This window comes from Magnolia sinica, chromosome 3 (assembly GCF_029962835.1).
Source record: "Magnolia sinica isolate HGM2019 chromosome 3, MsV1, whole genome shotgun sequence".
Classification (NCBI taxonomy): domain Eukaryota; kingdom Viridiplantae; phylum Streptophyta; class Magnoliopsida; order Magnoliales; family Magnoliaceae; genus Magnolia; species Magnolia sinica.
Window position 1 is genome coordinate 28126659 of NC_080575.1, and position 21365 is coordinate 28148023.

At 37.1% G+C, this 21365-nt stretch overlaps 1 protein-coding gene across 4 annotated transcripts in view; it reads left to right on the forward strand.

The window, feature by feature from the left end:
• The window catches only part of LOC131239744 (importin beta-like SAD2), a 42440-nt gene that overhangs the window by 11922 nt on the left and 9153 nt on the right, over nucleotides 1–21365 (forward strand). For 2 of the 4 annotated variants that reach the window (XM_058237590.1, XM_058237592.1), the window contains exons 4-17: nucleotides 2525–2674; nucleotides 3313–3475; nucleotides 3568–3752; nucleotides 4245–4418; nucleotides 5760–5905; nucleotides 6010–6133; nucleotides 6237–6420; nucleotides 10382–10541; nucleotides 10635–10676; nucleotides 10764–10882; nucleotides 10986–11184; nucleotides 14356–14487; nucleotides 17092–17195; nucleotides 17376–17555. In XM_058237590.1, the coding sequence (XP_058093573.1) occupies nucleotides 2525–2674; nucleotides 3313–3475; nucleotides 3568–3752; nucleotides 4245–4418; nucleotides 5760–5905; nucleotides 6010–6133; nucleotides 6237–6420; nucleotides 10382–10541; nucleotides 10635–10676; nucleotides 10764–10882; nucleotides 10986–11184; nucleotides 14356–14487; nucleotides 17092–17195; nucleotides 17376–17555 (2062 nt within the window). The remainder of the gene's footprint in view (nucleotides 1–2524; nucleotides 2675–3312; nucleotides 3476–3567; nucleotides 3753–4244; nucleotides 4419–5759; nucleotides 5906–6009; nucleotides 6134–6236; nucleotides 6421–10381; nucleotides 10542–10634; nucleotides 10677–10763; nucleotides 10883–10985; nucleotides 11185–14355; nucleotides 14488–17091; nucleotides 17196–17375; nucleotides 17556–21365) is intronic. The other 2 variants (XM_058237593.1, XM_058237594.1) reach the window with 2 other exon arrangements.

Sequence of the window (21365 nt, forward strand, 5' to 3'; positions counted from 1 at the left end):
CTAATCTACCTAACATGATAAAAGCCTAATAATGATAAAAGAAAATCTAGGAAATAATTCTTAAAACCTTTAATCATCTCGTTAAATATGCCTCATATCATATATCACATCCTCCCATATCTCCCATAAATTGTAAATTGTAGCTTTTGATATTTAGGCTCAAAATCTATAAATAAACAATTCAAAATCAGCACTTGCTGGGCCCTATGGTGGGCCGTTGACCGGCATTACAAGGTATTTCAACTGCCTATTTGTGTTCAAGGAGTTCCCTTCAACCCATATTGTTGAGCGAGGGAGGTGGGATGTGAGTTTTAGGACTTGGTTTCTAGAAGAAAAGCTTTTTACTGTGGTCATTTTTTTCAATGTAATGAATGATGCCATCACTTGGTGAATGTTGATTAATGTAGTTCTGCAACTTCTATCATCAATGCTGTTGGTTGAGATGGCATGAGGACATCGTCAACCTCAAAAGATAGAAAAACTCTGGAGAGTTTGGACCATTCATCATGGCCTGTATATTTTCAGCTCTACTTAATGCTGAGTTAGCCTTCTTTTTTGTGGGTTGAAGCTAAGTCCACCTTGGTCAAAGTTGTAGTAGATTCATGGGTTGCATCATAAAGGCCAGCATGTGCGACTAATATGGCAAACAAAGCCATGCTCACAGAATTCCTGCTATAGGGAGTTGAGAAAGGAGATCTATCATGGAGAATGTTTTCACAACTTCTTGATTCAACGTGATAACAGGAAATGTTTCCACCCACGATGCTCAGGAACTTGCTATGGAACACCTCAACACCAATACAAGTCCGACTCACGTCTTAGTGATACCATTGAAAAACATCATAGCGATGTAATGATGTTTTCTTTTGAAAGCACTACTTCGCTGAATTGTATGAGGGTAGGTAAGATACGAGCAATACTATATGTATGCAAGTGTGTAGCTGTCTAGGCTGTCTATAGGTACCTGGATCCAGGGTTTCTGACCTGATTTAAATAGGTCGAGGATCCATTTGATGCAACTGTTTAAAAATTGGGTTGGGGTTGCATACCTAATTGGGTTAGGGTTAGTGTCATGAGGAGGGGAATGGTAGAGATAGGGAAAAAAGAAGAAGAATCGGGAAAAGATTCAAGAAAAAAAATATAAGAAAGGGAAAACAATTTGGAGGCTATGTTCTGTAGGAGAAAGATAAAGAACAGGGATCAAACCTGGAGGAAGAGGAGATGGCTGTGTTCTAGTTCCCAAGTTGAGGTGGAAGGAAGACCAAACATGAAGAGAGCCTGGCGCTCTGGTTCAATGAGGAGATTGAAAACCTCTCACAAAAGTTGAAGAACGATTGTAAATTGATGAGAAAATAAAAAGGGGTATTACCCCATGGAATTGTGGTCTTAAAATACCTCTCAAAGGTAACAAAGGAAGTGTTAAACAGAGGAGATGCGCCAAATATAGTGATAAACAGCAGGAATGAACAAACTGTCCGGATCACTCAATGGTTGGCCCCAACAGTATGATAATTTGATCATTGTGATTTTTGCACCATGGTTTTCCCCTATTGATATGATCGAATGAACCAACTGGATTGATGATTGGCTATACCACATGTCTCATGAAAGCTCTGAGGACGTTACTAATGTACCCCTGAAGTTGGAATATTAGCATTCCCCATATATGTGCACGTATACCAACTTCTAATAATAAGAGCAAATAGCAAAGCTGACTGAAGCAATATGGTCAATGTCCTCATAATGCTATTGTCCAAGTTATTGTGGAACATACTTGCTAGATCTTTATACATCGTGCACACTTTGTCATAAAAATGACAGTGCATGAATGTCTTGCTCACTTCTGGTATTGTGTTCTTTCTTTCCACATATTACCCTCATCTGTTTCCCTTTTTAACTTGCTTTATTGATTGTGGATTCTCATGCACGTTGTCAGGCTTACTTCTGGAAAGGTCCTGTTGAAGTGAAATCCATTTTCTTTCTTTCTTTTTTGTTTCTGAAGATGAAAATGTATCCATCTTTCTGTTGATGCTTGCGCAATGTTGTAACTTGTGAGTGCATGACTGGGCATTGATTTTGTGTCTTTTCTTTGTACAGATCATCTTTTTAGATTCGTTAATCAAGCTTACAGGCCAAATAACTGATAGGTTATGATGCATATTTTATTGGAAAGAGGAAAAAAGGCTGGAGTTTTTCAGTAAAATTTGCATTATCCATAAAAGTTAGAAGATAGGTTATGACCTGCAGCTTTCATTATATATATATATAGGTTGATTTTTGTGTATTGTGTTAACATCCTCCCTCTGAACATTCAGTGATGATATTTAAAGGACCAAGAGTTCTGTTTTTTAATGCTCATGTTCTTTTCCCTGTTGTCATTAATCCTTAAATGTGTACGTTCTGATGGTTGCAAAGTTATTAATGGGTTGATCTTTCTGATATATACTCTTGAGTTGTTTCCTTTTAATGGTTACAAAGTTCTGTAATGGATGGATCTTTCTGATATATACTTGACATCATATAGAGTACAGCTTGGGGAGTGCATCAAGACAATCATCCATGCTGATTACCCTGAACAATGGCCTGGCCTTCTCCACTGGATAAAGCACAACTTGCAAGATCAACAAGTATATGGAGCTTTATATGTATTGAGGATTCTATCGAGGAAATATGAGTAAGCTTCCTTTTGTAGTCAGTGTGGTTCTTCATGCCTCCCTCTATTAGCATTCTGTTTATAAGAGATTGTTATGCATTGTCTGTTTCCCTCTCGCCAGCTCTCTGCCTGTCTCGTGTTATTTTGAAACGGACACGGGTGATTTTAGTGGGCACATGCATGAGTGCTGGACTGAAAGACCCAGAAAGACTGGATGACCTATCCATATTTAAACAATGGTATTCTAGTAGAACACTGGAACTTGGAGACCTGGAACTAGAATGGTTTGCACACAAATGGAGACATGGAAATTTATCAACATATACTTGTGTGACAGAAAACAAGAATACAAAGTAGATCCATTTTCCTTGATTTGCATGTTATGTATCCAGAATGCATATTCTAGTGGCATGGTGGCAATTCTTCATAAAATGAAGTACTCGTTTTCCTAAGGATCTCCGCATCTTGAAAATTTCCTTTAAATGCTTTTCACTATGTAATTTCCAAATCAACTAGGATGCACCTTTTTATTTCGGTTTTCTGTTTAACATTCCTTTATTTGTAGAATATCCTACATTTTATTTTTTATAGTTTTTCCCCCCCTTTTTTTTCTTAAACTAGCTTGCCCTAACTATTCTTCCTTTTTTTGGTACTTGAAGGTTCAAGTCAGATGAAGAGCGGATCCCAGTCTATCTCATTGTTAAGGAGACATTTCCTCATTTACTGAATATATTTAATGGGCTTGTTCAAATTGTCAACCCAACATTGGAAGTAGCAGAATTAATCAAACTCATTTGCAAAATATTCTGGTCGTCAATATATGTATGTTTAACATGACAAGTTAGACAGTTTGATGTCTATTAGTTTTCATTATTTACCATTCTTTTTTGCTTTTGTTTCCCTGTGTTTTTCAGTTAGAGATACCGAAGCAGCTGTTTGATGCCAATGTGTTCAATGCTTGGATGGTTTTATTCTTGAACATATTGGAAAGGCCCGTTCCTTTAGAAGGCCAGCCAACTGATCCTGAGATGAGAAAATCATGGGGTTGGTGGAAAGTGAAGAAGTGGACGGTTCACATTTTGAACCGGTTGTATACTCGGTGAGTTTGCGGCTTCTTCAATATCAATCTGATGCAAATACGTGCGTATTAACTTGATCACACATATGGGCCTGATATGTCACCTATGTAGGCTCTGCATAAGCACACGTGAGGGATCCCATGGACGGATGCATAATAAGCTTAATTTCTTGTTTATATTTGCTTTTGTTTATTTTCCTTTAAGCCTTAAAATGATCAAGATAATAAAACCATAGTAATATAAACAAGGAGGGTATTTTAGTCTTTTCATTAATATTTGGGGTTTCTTTCTTTTAAGACTTGTTATCCGTCTAGTCTGATTATGCTATTTTGAGGATAATGTTTTATTTTCTCTTTTGAGAAAATATCCATTCCCTATCTTTGAAAAAAAAAGAGATTCATTCTCTCTTTTACCATCTAATTACATCCCCCTTTTGCATGATGATCTGTACCTTTAGTTCATATTATTTTGGTGGTTTATGATTGTTTTTTTTTAAAATCTTAATCTCACAGGTTTGGAGATTTGAAGCTTCAAAAACCAGAGAGCAAAGCTTTTGCCCAGATGTTTCAAAATAACTATGCTGGGAAAATCTTGGCGTGCCATTTGAATTTGCTGGATGCGATCCGTAGGGGTGAATATTTACCTGATAGAGTTACCAACCTTATTCTCCAATATTTGAGTAGCAGGTTGGTGTAATGTGCATTGTACTTGTATTTTCTATCTCATGAAAAACTTTTGACTGTTATCGTTCAAACAAAAAGAAGAAAAATTTTGACTGTTTACTTCAGAGTCCAAATGTGCTCAATCACATGCATTGTCATAGCTCATAAGCAATTGGACTTTCGAGAACCTTTTCTTCTGTGTTTCCCTTTTGTCTCCTGGCAAACTTGATGACTTTAGCTAGGAATAATTCAAAGTTGAGTGGGTTAACTATAGAGACAGAAGTGGTAAAAAAAAAAAAAAAACTATAGAGATAGAATTAGGAAACAGCACAATCAGCTGTTTGCCTTGAAATTTAGAAAGTACAGCAACATAAGCTTTGAGGCAGAAAAGTATAAAAGCCATAATCTTCACTTGTCATGGTGTTGTTCCCTTTTGTGTGTGTGTGTGTGTGTGTGTGTGTGTGTTTTTAATAATTATTTTATTTCAACAAGTGAAAGAAACTATAATAGTAAGATGCAATGATTACACCAGGAATGAAATGTCAAGTATCTGGTAAATTTTGTTAAAGAAGCTTGGTGTCGGTAATTGGTTGAGGCCAAGTAAACACTCCATTACTTTTTCTCTGTTTCTATTTGGTAGTTCAGATACATTTCTTATATTTTGGGTAGTGCAAAGGAGGAGAATGGATCATACTGTGTGGTTGCATTTTGAGTCTCCCCAATCCTTTTTAAGGAAATTGAAGTACTACACGATGTTACTTGAGTTCCTTGCCATGGTACTAGGACTTTTTTCCCCATGATGTTGATGATCCCTATTGGTCTAGTGAATATGATGATAATCATACATCTTTGCTACTTTGCTAGAGAACATGCCTCCCATATCCATTAAAAAAATGTGTTGGCATTTGATGTATGATCTATATATGTGTTCACTCTACATGCTTTTAGGATGTAGCTTAAAAACATAATAACTTTATTTTTCTCATATTGCCAAGTTAGATGTATGAGTTAGTCATTGTGGATAACAAGATGAATTATCATTAGGTTTTGAAGTGAAACAATGGACAATAATTCTTTACCTTTTTATTGCAAAACAAAATTAAGCATTGGATAAAAGAAAAGAAAGCATATTGCATCCTCTTTTGTGTTTTTGTTTTTTGGCATGATTGCATAAAATTGTGAATTGTTGGAAAAACACTCATGATTCTTGCATTTTTCTTTAAGTTGCACCCCTTACAACGAAGATAAAAAGAAATACTCTGAAATTGTTTATGCAAAATCCTTATTTTATTGGCAGATCATATAGATGAATTCCTTTTCAATTTTCACTGGTGGAATAATTTTTTTTTTCCTGGTTTTCTGCAGTATTTCAAAAACTAGCATGTACCAATTGATGCAGCCACATCTTGATGTTCTTCTTTTTGGGATAATTTTTCCACTTATGTGCTTCAATGACAATGATCAAAAACTATGGAATGAAGATCCACATGAATATGTGAGGAAGGGTTATGGTGAGCCTTTAAATCCAGGCATTTTACATTGAATAGTTGTACGGTTGTTCATCTTAAGTCTCAGTATTGTAGGGTATTGTAAGATCTCTCATGCTTTTGTACAGATATCATTGAGGACTTGTATAGTCCTCGGACTGCGGCCATGGATTTTGTAAGTGAGTTGGTGAGGAAACGCGGAAAAGGAAACCTTCAAAAGTTCATTCAATTCATTGTGGATATCTTTAAGAGGTTATCTGATTGTCTTAGATTCTACCAAATTTAAGGCCTTCTTATTTAACGCTGTAAAAGTGTCACCTTTTTTTTTCCCCTGAAACATTAACCATGTCTGCAGGTATGATGAAGAAGCATCTGTAGAACGTAAACTATATCGAGAGAAAGATGGTGCACTTCTCGCCATTGGAGCATTGTGTGATAAATTGAAGCAAACTGAACCATATAAGTCTGAGCTTGAGCGCATGTTGGTACAACATGTTTTTCCCGAGTTTAGCAGTCCTGTTGGTCATCTTAGAGCAAAGGTTCTTCTCATTTCTATCCCTCTTGTTTGCTTTATACCGTTAACTAGTACAGTGTGTTGTTTAGTGCCTCTATCTGATGTAGGCCCATGGCCCACTGTAGGGCCCGACAATGATGTAGACCCTCGGCCCACCATAGGGCCCAACATATGCTGATTTTGGACTCTTTATTGATAAATTTAGGGTTTAAATATCAAGAATTACAATTTACTATTTTTGAAGATATGAGGGGATGTGATTGAAGATATTGGAGCTGATTTAAAGATGTGATTGGAGATTTTGATGATTATTTCCTAGATATGCTTTTACCATTATTAGGCTTGTTGCCATCTTATGATGAATCAATTAGACTGATTTTAGATCAATTAGTTGCTTTCAAATCAATCTAATAGTTGGGGGATTTTCATTAAAGGTTCATTGAAATAGAGACTTCCCTACCCCCGCATCGGATCCCTTTCTGTTAAATTCTGTCTCCAACAGCTTCATCTATAGTGGTCAGTTTTACATGGTTAGAAAACTTGGCATTTCTCTCTATGTGTGTTATCTACGGGCTAAAGAGGCCATTTCTTATGTTCCAATTGCACCCAATTGGACCTTGATATAGAATCTCCCTTCCTCTACAATCTTTCAGGAGTCCTGAAATCTTTTATTTATTTATTATTTATCTATTTATTGAATCCAATGCTCTTTTAGATGAATATCGTATTTAGTTTGGCATGATCATTTATAAAATACAGACAGTGGAATTTTAGGAGATTTGCAGGTACATATTGATGCAATCTGGGTGTTAAATTAAAATAATTCGATACACTAAAGTCAAATCACTAAAATGCAGGAATTAAACACACTAGTCAATTTGAATTAAGAGGTCTAAACAACTGAATTGAAATTTCCCACCTGTTTCAAGTACTTAAAACTTCCAAAACTCCAGAACAGGTGGAGTCCTCTACCTCCTTGACAATCCCTTCTACTGACCATAAGGATGCATCTTGGAATCATATTAAATCTTTAACCAAGATTTCTTAACTCAGATTGGGTTGATCTAATCTAAGTAGGATTGTATCAAGAAGGATTTAGCCAAATTGTAATTGCCTAAAAATGTGTAGATCTAGTAAATCATTCTCGAATCACAAGAGAATCAACAAAATCGGGAACTATATTATTCTAAAAATAGCAATTGTAAACCCAGAAATGTAGTCCCCATACCAACAGAAAACAGTCCATAATTCAACGCTTGTTAGGCCCCGCGGTGGGCCTTGAGCCTGCATGAAATAGTGGTGTTAGGATCCTTAAAAACAGGGAGTAGTATCTTTGGCAGCACACCCGTGATGCTAGAGAAAAAGATATATGAAGACTTCGAGGGGACCTGCCATGACAGACGGAGAACAAAAGCACCTGTACTCCCTTTTGATGGGATGCCTTTCAAGGGATGTCTTCTCTTATACCTGGAAATCAATTGCCCTTGTCTTTTATCTTCTATAAGGTTAATCCACATCATCATCTACACCTTATCCCAATTAGTTGGGCCTGGCTACATGAATCCTGTCCTGCCGTTCCGCTCCATCAAGGGCAGACCTTTAGTTAAACCATAGGTCAGCAAGTCATTTGTTACTACCTCCATTTCCTTTGGCCCCCTCGTCCTTTTAGAGACTTCAACTTGCACCAACCCACTCCTAACCAGTGCAGTTCTTGTTGTCCATTGCACATGACCAAACCATCTAAGTTTACTTCCTCTCTTCTTATTACCTATTGATGCTGCTCCCGAGTCCCATTGAATTCATTCATTTCTATCCTATTGGGGCTTAGAAGTTGAGTGGTCCAACAATTGAAACTGTCAATTTTGTTGACCATATGGTATACAAGCCACCATAAGAAACTAACAATGAATAGATGATTGCGACCATCATTATGTTTAATTGAATTTTTAACAATGAAAAGAAAATTTTCAGTGAACTATATTTAAATCTAAATATTAAATGTTAGAATCATTAATGTGATTGTGGAATAATGTTACTTATATGGTAATAGCTAGAATATGGATGTTTGAATTCATTGGGCCATCCTAGCATGTGAGGCCCAATGGATGGTGAACACTAGATTCTAATCAAGATAGATGCAAGATGCAAGATGAACTCAATCTTATCATGTTATTTGGGTTGTCATCATCATCTGAGCCTTATCCCAATTTATTGGGGTTTGCTACATGAATCGTGTTTTGCCATTCCATTCTACCATGGCCTAGACATGTTAGACCATAGGTCATCAAGTCTTTTCTTACCATCTCCATCTATGTACTTTTGGCCTTCCCCTTGCCCTTTTAGAGCCTTCATCTTGTACCAACTCCATCCATCTAAGTTCTAACAGACAGTTCTTGGTCCCTGTTGCACATGACAAAACCATCGAAGTCTACTTTCTCTCATGTTAGTACCTATTGGTACTACTCCTAAGTTCCTTCGAATGCTTTCATTTCTAATTCTATCCTTGTCTTGCCACCCATCCATCTCACTATCCTCATTTCAGCTACACTAATCCTATGAACAACTGACCAACATTTGTCCCATAAAGCATGGCTGGTCCTATAGCTATCCCATGGAATTTTCCTTAAAGTTAGAGTGGTACATAGTGATCACATAAAACTGTAAGACACATCTCCATTTCTTCCACCCAGCTTGTATTCTACGGGCAACATTCTTGTCAATCTTTCCACTATCATGAAATATTGATCCAAGGAATCAAAAGTGGTCATTTTGGGAAGCTTCTTTCACTGCATATGCATGTTTTAGTCCGAATAATTTTAAATCCATTGGATTTTTAAGCATCCCTCCATAAATCTAGCTTTGTGTTTACACCCTCCCTCAAGTCAATCAAAATTATGTCATTTGCAAACAACATACACCATGGGATCTCTTCCTGCAGATCCCTTATTTACTTGTCATAACCAATGGGAAAAGTACAGGCTCAATGTCAACCCCTGGTGTAAGCCTGCAATAATTGAGAACTCATTTCTCTCTCCACTAGTAGTCCTCACATTTGTTACCGATCCCTCATACATATCCTTAATTATGTCCATATCCTCTTGAGACTTTTTTTTTTTTCTAACCACCAAATTAACACTCTAGAGACCCTATCATATGCTTTCTCTAAGTCAACAATGACCTTGTGGAGATCCCTCCTCTCTCTATGTTTCTCCATCAATTTCCTTAGTAGGAAGATAGTATCATTGGTAGACCTACCAGGCATGAAACAAACTGATTTTCTGGTGCATTTGTCTCATGCCTTAGTCTTTGCTTAATCACTCTCTTCTAAAGTTTCATCGTATGGCTCATAAGTTTAATCCCATGATAGTTGGTACAGCTCTGTCTCCTTTGTTCTTATAAATAGGCACTGCATTACTTCTCCTCCATTCATCTCGAAATTTTCTTCGATCTTACAATCTTGTTGAGTAACTTTGTCAACCAAAGTAACCTGGTATCTACAATACCCTTCAAATCCTTTATTGGTATACCATTTGGTCCAAGGGCCTTTCCTATTTTCATCTTACAGAAGTATCTATGGTGTTTAGTGTCATTTGATTTTATGGTTCCTTCTATCCCCATGTTCACATAGCAGTGGTCATTTAACAAGTTTTGAAAATAGCTTTTCCACCTTTCATTGATCACATTGCCTTCTACTAGTACCCTTCGGTTTTCGCTCTTCGTGCATCTACTCTTCCTATCTCTCATTTTTGCTAGTTAGAAGACATCTTTCTTACCTTCTCTTGTCCCCAATCTAGTGTATTTCTTTCTATTGGAATACTGGTGCTATTATTTTCTTTTTTCTCTACTTAGATGTCTAAATCAATTTGCATAATTATCACACACACACACACACACATTCCTGCCATTCTGTCAGATGTTTCACTTTTTTCGCATTCTGTGAGTTTATTCTTTCATCAGATTATTCATGTAATGTATGGCAATATTAGGCAGCATGGGTGGCAGGCCAGTATGCCCATATCAACTTTGCTGATCAGAACAATTTCCGCAAAGCGTTGCATAGTGTTGTGTCTGGGTTGCGTGATCCAGAGCTTCCAGTACGTGTTGATTCGGTCTTTGCATTGCGTTCATTTGTTGAGGCTTGTAAAGGTTTGTTTTCTTGTATACTATACACCATGTCAATAGACTCAATATCTTTTCTGTGAACATCTAACATGAAATGAACTATATTCTTTGCTGCAGATTTGAATGAAATCCGTCCTATTCTTCCTCAATTGCTTGATGGTATGTGGTATGAGTACTAATATAAATATAAATATATTGTGTTCTTTAGTTCCAATTGGTTTAGACATTTGAATGGCCAATCTGCAGAATTCTTTAAACTTATGAATGAGGTTGAGAATGAGGATCTTGTGTTCACCCTTGAGACTATTGTGGACAAGTTTGGCGTAGAGATGGCACCTTATGCTCTTGGACTATGCCAGAATCTGGTACGATACTGGCTATCATAAATCTTGGTTTTTATCTTCTCTAGTACTCATATTTATTTTCTTGAAATCTTTTCTCAATGAATATGTTCTTTTTCACTTTTAGGCAGCTGCATTTTGGAAGTGCATGAATACTTCTGAAGCCGACGATGAGGCTGATGATTCAGGTGCTCTAGCTGCTGTTGGTTGTTTGCGTGCCATAAGCACAATTCTTGAATCTGTGAGCAGGCTTCCCCATCTTTTCATCCAAATAGAGCCTACACTCTTACCCATAATGCGTAAGATGTTGACTACAGATGGACAAGGTATCTATTGCCCATAATAGCATTAAATCCAATATATGCTTTTCAATATATTTATTTTCGTAATGAGAACTAATATGTGCTTTTACTTTCCTGGCTGTTTTGTGTATCATATCTATTTCTAAACCTACCGATATGTAAACTTTATTTTGATCAGTGACAGAGATAAACAGTTATTGTAATTCTTAGCTGTAAGCGTCAGCTTATGTACTGTGTATGTACATTACACATGAAGTAACTTGATACTTCATGTAATGTGTGATTTTATTTTCCTACCACTCTGTTTCTACATAAATTCTGTCTGTAATTTATTAGTACTTTTATTTTTACAGGCCTGTTGTACCCCATTTAAATCATTGGATTATATGAGAGACTTCTTAGTCCTTGTAAATTTGTTTGCCTACTATGTACAGTTTTGTTTTTAGTTCCAGTTTTTAATTGTATGTGTTCCTGTATACGGGCTTGACAATGAAAGTACGAAGGACTAGTACAAAGTGCCGAACCATTATTGGTATTTATTGTTTTCTTATGAACTTTTTTTAATATTCAATTATTTACATTTTAGGGCTCGATTTGGTGTACCTTAAAAAGGTTCTATTTTAGATCTTCCATGGGTCTGCATGAGCTATCGTAGAAACCGCCCAGAGGCTGTTTGTTTTTCATATGATTCCTAGCCACAACTAACCCTATCACATGTAACACATGCCAATTGGATTAGCAGTTGGGCCATAACCATGCCTTTATTCTTAACTTAAGTCAATCCTGTTGGAGAAATTACATTATTTTCCAATTCTATACAGGCCTTTAGTTCTCTAGATTTTCTTAACTAATTAACATTGTTTCAAATAGCTCTTGTGCATGTAGAGTATGCTTCACCCCAATAGTGTAATGCAACAGTAGTTAATGGTAAACTCCATGTACCTCTTGCATAGGTAGCGCACACTACACTGGAGTTCAGCTTTAAAGCCTTCAAACCTTAAAGTTTTGGCTCCAAACTTGTGTGTTAGTTCAACATGAATTATAAAATGGTGGTCGCTCAATGACACTCATCTTTCTCACACATGGCACTAAAGTACAGCTATCCTGACCATCCAAACTGGGGTCCCTCTGTGTATGGAGCATATCCTTATAATCACACCTATCAAGCAATTGTGTAATCATATGTACAGCAGTGCAGGTATGCCAAGTGTAGGGCTGAAGAGTTATACCCATTTTTAATTGGTGTTAAACTAACACGAGGCTTGCCCTTTATAAAGGAAGGCTTTTGAAAGAGAAGCCCTAATGCTTCCCTTCAACCACAGTTCACCGCCAATCCCAAATTTCTTCTTTTTTAATTCTTTCAACCACACTTCCATCAAAGGCAAAATTCGGCCTGGCAATCGGTCCTATAAGATCACTTGGCTAAATTTTCAAGAGAATTGGAGCCCAAACAAAGATAATATGTTTTATTTCAATTTTTGGATGTAGATTTGTGGTATTTTTCATGGCTCCCCTCCAGATCATGTTAGTTCAACAAAAATTATAAAATGGTGGTCACTCATCTTCCTCCCACATGGCACTAAAGTACAACTATCCCAACCATCCAAACTGTGGTCCCTCTGTGGACGGAGCATATCCTTATAATCACACACCTATTATGCAATTATGACCATATGTACAGGTATGCCAAGTGTAGGGCTGAAGAGTTCTACCCATTTTTAATTGGTGTAAAACTAACGCAGGAGGCTTGCCCATTTATAACTGAAGGCTTTTGAAAGAGAAGCAGTGCATTCAACCACATCTCACCGTTGACCCCAAATTTCTTCTTTTTGATTCTCTCAATACACATTACCATCAAAAACAAAAATATAGCCTATTGATCGGTCCTATAAGAAGGTCACTTGGCTAAGTTTTCAAGAGAATTGGAGTCCAAACAACTGAGAAGATTGATTTCACCCCCTTTAATCCATACAGCTGTGGTGCTCAATTTTTTCTTTTTTATTTCATTGATTTAAAGCTCAAAAGAGGTAGGTTTGTCCCCTTAATATCTGTTAAAGTGTTTTATTTCATTTTTTTGGATGTAAGTTGTAATATTTTATGGCTTTTTTCTTTTTCCTTTTTGCTTCTTTTTTTTTTTTTCCCTTTAGGAGGCTGGTTCCTAATTCCCATGCTATGTTGCAGATAAGCTTGTTCTACAACTCTTTTGTTTTGTGAAGCCTACTGTGTTGTCTATGGCATGGCATTCAACCCATTCAGTCCATGTGGGCCACCACACTATAGTGATGTTTTTTTAAGTAGTTGTGCATGGTTTTCCATGGTATGGCCCATGTGGTGATTGGTTCAGCCTTTTTTTTTTCCCCGATAGTGAACCTGGACACTCATTTCATTCCTCTGCTGATAATAGAATGAGAATGGAAAGTTAGAACTTTGTTTTCTATTTTGTGGCCTGGTATCCAACTTGTCTAGTCGAGCAGGGTTGATCCAACCATCTTGTGGGCCACCATGCTATAACGACAGGTGACTGTCCATTATTTTCTCTGTTGTGTGCCATGTGGCCCACCTGGTTATTGGATGGACCTAATATTGTTGCATCCCATTTCCCAATTGCACACAGTGGGCTCCACATAGTCTCATCACCCTTTTTCAACTATTTATCATATTGTTTCCTATTATTTTAACTAAAAATCGAAGTTTCCTACCCTAAATGTGGTGTGGCTTAAGCTAAACACCATAGAGGGGTGAAAACTATGCTATATGCTGGATGCTATTTAAATCACTACCAATTGATACTGTTTTGCAATTTGTTTTTGTTTTTCATTTCTGGATGATGCTATAAGTCGTGTTATTATAGCTTATTAGTTATTACCTATCTTACTGTAAACATTGGTTAATCTAATCTTTGGCACATGCTTCATTTGCATCTTTGGATATTCATGGGTTACTTTTATTCATCACAAAATCATTCCTGCATGGTTTGAGCTTTTGTTTTCCTCTAGAATACTTGTAAATTCAGTTCCAATGAATTTAAGCTCATGCATTATTTGTTTCACTTATTACCTCTCTTACTGTAAACATTGGTTGATCTAATCTTTGTCACATGCTTCATTTGAATCTTAAGATATTAATGGGTTACCTTTCTTCTTTCTAAGATCATTACACCATAGTTTGAATTTTGTCACTGTTTATCATATGCAGAGATTATTGAGGAAGTTTTGGAAATTGTGTCATATATGACATTTTTCTCCCCGATAATTTCTATGGAAATGTGGAGTCTTTGGCCTTTGATGATGGACGCATTGACAGATTGGGCAGGTGATTTTTTTGAAAGTAAGTCTGTATGCAAAACAGATTGTTTTATTTATTTATTTATTTTTAAAATTTTTTTTTAATAACATTTGAAGTTTACTTTGCCGTATTTTTATTACCATTGTAGCCAAATAATTGCTGCATTTTCTTCTTGTACCTTTAAGTGACGCTCTTTACTCTTCCGCGAAACTTTTGTTTCCTGTCAGCACAAGCGACTATTTTTCCCCTCACACCTTAAAAGTTGAAAGCATGAGGGCCGTTGGCTACCTCTAGAACTTAAAAAATGATCAAGAAACCTCGAAGGTGTTCAAATTTTGTGGTGCCATAGTGTTGTATGTTTTAATCATGCCACACTTACCAAATCCCCCTCCCAAACCACTATTCATCCATTGATTTATTGGGCTGATAAGCACAGAATCATTCCCACCTCGATCCGATGATCCTAGCCATCTGATATGTGGCCGACATAATGCACGATGCAGATCATCCCTTGATAAATACTGTTTGATTGTGGGTGTGACCGTTAATGTTATGGGCTTCACCTTTCTACCTTTTCCTTTCCAAAATTACTCTAATCTGATGGTCCTCGCTGTCTCATCAATGGCTAACAAAATGAATGGTCTAGATCATTTATGAAAAATTGTCTAAACATGGATCTGGACCTTACATCTTGTGGGTCCACTGATATTCCTCGGTACCCGTATGAATCATTTTGTTCTTAGCCATCTGATCAATGCCCAACAAAAAGGAGAATCCAAATCATTTATGATGAAAGGCCATCTGATCATGGATCTAAGCCATTGAACTTGTGGACTCCACCTTTGATCTCGTTTTTCTCAATAATCACTTTGATATTGTGATCTGTAGTCATTTGATCAAAGGCCAACAAAGTGGATGGATTGTATCATTTATGACAACGAACATCTAATTCATTGATCTTGATCATCCCTCTTGCAGGTCCCACCTCTGCTTCCCCCACTCCTTGCACGACTCAGTTTGAGCTAATTATCCTAGCCAGCCAATCCATGGCCAATCAAAATGGACGGGCTAGGTCGTTTATGACAAATATCTAATCATGGTTCTGGACCATTTACCACATAGGCCCCCACCTCTTAGTCCCATCTCTCTCAAGAACCATCTTATCAGTGGCCAACAAAACAGATGGACAAAGGTTTTATTCATAGACTAGGCTAACCATCTTGTGGGCCCACCTATGATCATGATCATAGGTGCGGCCACATGGACTTGTACTACCCATCATGCGAGCCATACAATTGTTCAGTGTGCGCACGTGCGCACACACACTCACCAGGAGAAGAAGTGAAATAGGTCCTACCTGTTCTTAGGGAGGGTGGGAGATGAAGTACAATAGGTCCTACCTATTTCGTAGGGAGGGAGGAGAAATAATTGAAATTGTTTACCAAACAGCTTCTTTGTGGCGAAATATTTCTTCCCAAGAGACAGGTGTGGAGGGAAATAGGTCCTGCCTATTTCTCAAGAGAAATAATCTAGCTTGTGCTTACCAAACAGCTTCTTAATGGAGCACTTCCTAGAATAAATTAGAAAAAAAAAAGGATTCTTGGCTGTGGTTACCAAACCCCAGTTCCAACCATCACACCTGATGGTGCACACCATGGTCACCACCCCAGACTATCCTGTATTTTTCGCTCCCTTTCAAGGATGATGTTCATACGCCAATCATTGTTTTTGTTCCGAGGGAAGTGAATGCAGTAGCAGATGGTTTGGCTCGTTTGGCCAGCGATTCGCAAGTTCAGAGAATCTTCTCCTTCCCTTTGGAACTCCCAGGAGCGATCTGTGGGAATCTGTTGCTAGATAGAGTTGGCCTCGGGAGCATTAGACAGTGTTGACTTGGCCACGGCTTCCTTTTCTTTTCTTTGATGCATAGAGTTTGTTTGGCGGCCTGTGGCATGTTTTTGTGCTTTCTGGCTGCCTTTTAGGATGTAAAGGTTCTTTCCTGTGCATAATAAAAATTTCTTCTATTTTAAAATAAAAAATAAATAAAAATTTGTTTATACACCAATCCTAAGGACCTCTCCTGCAGATTTACCAAAAAACTGTTTACCAGACATCCTCTGTCCTGCTAAAGCCTAATCCTTGCAATGAGAGCCTCTAAGGAAGTAGCTATATTATTGAGATTTTTTTTTCCTTCATCTTCGGGGGGCCTGAGAGAATGCCAAAGAATGTATCTTCAAAGTGATACTTCCTTTGGTTTGAATGGTCCACCCTACCAACTATTGAAGATCCCGACAGAAGTCCCGTTGAGCAACCAGGAGACGTTAAAGGGCTTTGTACTTTGTTTATAAAAATGTGTTTTACACTTTGAATGATATTGATGCAGGCTATTAACTCTGCTTAAGCATTTTTATATAAATGATGGCATGCATGTGTTATTGTGGTTCCTTCTTTGGAATGTGGGAAATATCTATAGTCTACATGTAATGCTTTTATTTTATTCCTCTATGATTGTGTTGTTGTTTATGCGTTGGATGAATAGATGCTGAATAAAGCACTGGTTGCAATCTATCACGGTAACAAATCCCAAATGAGTTTTCGTACTGTTACTCCACTGTGCTTATGGGTTTCACGTTACCACTTTTTGTGTAGATATTTTGATCCCTTTGGACAACTACATATCCAGGAGTACTGCACATTTCCTCACATGCAAGGATCCGGATTACCAACAAAGTCTTTGGAATATGCTTTCATATGTGAGTATTTGAAAATTTTGGATTATTTTTAAAACTGTTGTTGTTATTGATCCTAGCTTTAATGAAGTGCTAGGAAAGCTGTAGGACCAAATTTTTGTAGCTTGTCTTTGTTTCTAACTTTCTAATACACACTGTCACTTGGAAGGATGAAATATGTGCTGACTGACTTTTAATGTATAGTTCATGGCAGATAAAAATATGGAGGATCATGAGATTAAGCCTGCTCCCAAGCTTATTGAAGTGGTGTTCCAAAATTGCAAAGGTCAAGTGGATCACTGGGTTGAGCCGTATCTCAGGATCACACTTGAGAGGTTGCGTCAAACAGAGAAACCATACTTGAAATGCCTCCTTATACAAGTGGTGAGTTCCCTTTTCCTTTACCTTTTAGCTTAAAACAATCAATTGTTAGTTTCTTTTTTGTATCTGAAGTAGCTCTCTCTCTCTCTCTCTCTCTCTCTCTCTCTCTCTCTCCCGTCAAATTGTACAATGCTCAGCTATATCACCTTATAAGTATGTCCATGCTCGCCCATAAGTTGAATATCACCACATATATAGCATAAGCAGATTAAATTACAAACTTCCCTCAAAGCCTAGATCAAAGACAAAAGGTCAAAGTATGGATTTAGGATTCTGTGGGCCCCGGGAAATTGGAAATGCTTGATCGAAGAAAATTAAAGATTTCATGAAGACTTTTTTATTTTCTTATTAGGGTTTTTTCAATCATTATTGACAACATCATCATCTAAGCCTCATCCCAAATAATGAGGCTCAGCTACACAAATGTTGTTCCGTAATTCCACTCTATTAAGGGCCACACCTTCAGTTGGACCTTCGTCAAGTCTTTTCTTACTACTTTCACCTACATCCTTTTGGGCCTTCCCATTGCCCTTTTAGAGCCTTCAACTTGTACCAACTCACTCCTTCTAACTGGCACGGTTCTTGGTCTTTGTTGCTTACTTTCCCTCTTCTTATTGCGAATTGGTGCAACTTCTAAGTTCCCTTGAATGCATTTATTTCTAGTTTTATCCGTCCTCGTTTTGCCACTCATCCATTTCAACTTACTCTTTTCAGTTACACTCGTCCTCCGAACATGTTGTTACTTACTGCCCAACATTTTGTCCCATTAAGCATGGTTCGTCTTATAACTATCCCATAGAATTTCCATTTCAGTTTGAGTGGTACATGACAATCAGAAAGCTCCAGAGGCACATCTCTATTTCTTCCACTCAACTTGCATTCTATGGGCAACTTCTCAACCCGTCCACTCCCATGAATTATTGACCCAAGATATCAAAAGTGATAACTTTGGGAAACTTCTTGGTCGACAATCTTATATAATTCTTTGTTTTCATTCCTATTGTTACTAAAATTGCATTCCATTTACTCTGTTTTAGTCTGACTAATTTTAAATCCTTTAGCTTCTAAAGCAAACATCAATAAATCTAGTTTAGCTTTTACGCCCTAGTCTTGTTAATCAAACCGATGTCATTTGCAAACAATGTACACCATGGGATCCTGCAAATGCCTCATAAGCTTGTTGATAACCAATGCAAAAACCTATGGGCTCAATGCCAACCCTTAGTGCAAGCCCTACAATATTTGGGAACTCTTCACTCCCTAGTAGTCCTCACATTTATTACTGCTTCCTTGTACATATCCATAATCATGTCAATATATCCTCTTTAAACTCCTCTCTTTCCCAACACCCACAAAATTAACTCCCTAGGGATGCTATCGCATGCTTTCTCTAAGTCAGTAAAGACCAGTGTCTTAAATAATGTGTAGCATATAGCGTGAAAAATAGGTGAACATTAAGCAACTAATAGAGTAATAGGCCATTCCAAATAGTCCTAAAACAGTGGTGTATGCAACACTAAAACAGGCCATTTCAAATTTTCCATGCAAAATGGGTCTCTAAATGGGCCATCTTCATTCAAAATGAGGCTATAGGTGGGCCATTTCGATACAAAACAGTGAAACAGTGGCTGTACAGATGGAATAAAAATCAAAAATGGGAAAAAAAAAAGCACCTGAGATGGAATAAAAATGAAAAAAAAAACACCTGAGATGGAATAAAAGTTTTTAAAATTTAAAAAAAAAAAAAACAGCACTGAGGATGGAATAAAAGTTTTAAAAATGAAGAAAACAGCACATGAGATGGAATAAAAATATTTAAAAAAAATGAAAAAAAGGCACCCATACATAGAATAAAAATGGAAAAAATAAAGTAAAAAGGCAATCAAGTATGGGAAAAAAGAAAAAAGCATAACAATATCACAAAATGAAGCTAATACTAATAAACCTACCTTTAATTTCTTTGAAATTAAGCAAAAATATCAAATCCGAAGGCCCACAGCCCCACGGATGTCACATTGGGGAAATCCTCTCTTCTCATTTGTTTGTTGTCCAATGCCACTGGAACTCTACATGTAGTATCCTTTAATAGGGCCGATCGAACCCCTATTTTTTTTTTTTTTTTAATTCAAAAGGATTTGTATTTTGGGAAATCCAAAACCCCCTAATTTTCTTGTGTCGGAAGCATATACTGGCTCGATAGGGTTTTCAAAACCCTTTACGAAAGGGCTTTAGTTTTAGTTTTAATTAATTAATTAATTAATGTATTTATTTTTTAAACTTAACGAGTTTGATACCATATACCAAGTATTAAGTTTCTTCAGCCGTAAAATTTCAAGCCCCTAATCAAATGATTAAGATTGTCCGATGGGTGTAAGCTTATGTACGTAGAGTTAGCACGATATGGACCACAATTTGGATGGTCTAGATTGATGCAAAGTGTTTCCACATGTAATGTATGTGAGTCGCCGCCATTTCAGAAGACCCCATACCCCATAGACAAATATTAAAGAATACTTGAGAGAGAGAGAGAGAGAGAGAGAGAGAGAGAGAGAGAGAGAGAGAGAGTTGCTGGTAGTGTACGCTACATAGTGTACGCTACCTAGGAGTCATGCTATGAGAGTACGCTACGTAGCGTTTTAGCTATGCTACACTACATAGTTTATGCCACCAAAAACACCAGTAAAGACTAGAGATCTTGCCTTCTCTCCCAATATTTCTTCATCAATAGTAAGAAAGTTGCTTCTTACATAGACCTCCCAAGCATGAAAGAAAACTGATTTTTTGATACATTCTTCTCATGCCTTTGTTTTTTTCTCAATCACTCTCTCCCAAAGTTTCACAATATGGCTATTAAGTTTAATCCCACAGAGAGTGTGGCTCTGCAAGTCACCATTGTTCTTATAAATTGTTACAATGGTACTTTTCCTCCATCTATCCAAGCATTTTCATTGATCTTACAATTTTTTCAAACAACTTTGTCAACCAAAATAACCCAATATCTCCCATACGCTTCTAAACGTTTGTTGGTATACCCTCTAGTCCGAGGGCCTTTCCTGTTTTCAACTTTCTCAAAGCATCTTTTACTTTAGATATCCTAATCCTGCGGAAGTATCTATTGTCTTTGACATCATTTTAGTTTATGGTTCCCTCTAACCTTATGCTTTTAGAGTGGTCGTCATTTAACAAAATTTGAAAATAGCCTCACCATTAATTGAACTCGTTGTCCTTCTTTGATGAGGGTTTTATTTATTTATTTATCATGTTTTAGAATTTAGAGGGATGGTATTTAGTCTGATGGTTCCTTTGGTTTTCTCAACTAGAGCAATTTTGTATGGGGAGTAATAGGGTTTCGTCATGTTGGGTGGTTAGTGCGTTTTTGTTTACTGCTTTTGCAGGAAGATTTTAGGCATTTCTCAACAAAATATCATAAAGTCATTTGCATGTGTTTTGGTAGAAATTTAGTAGTTTCTCGTTTCTAAGTTCAGTCGTGAAACTTTAGTCATAGGCTATGATACCTAGATATGAATACCGATATTAGAATATTGGTATGACGCCATTTATGAATATGTTTAAATACTCCCATTCATAACATGCTATTAGTTGTGGAGGCTGGATCCAATACAAAGCTGTGTATATACAAGCCATAGTACGAAGTTTCTCTCTACAGTCATATCTAATCTGATCATTTGTGTTTTACCTGCTCGGCGTGGGCATTTTTGTCATTGAAGTTGTTGAAAGCGAGTATCCTGCACACAGCAATTGCGTGTAGCCCACAGCCAAAGCAAGCAACGAGTTTTTAACTAGATGGGGTTA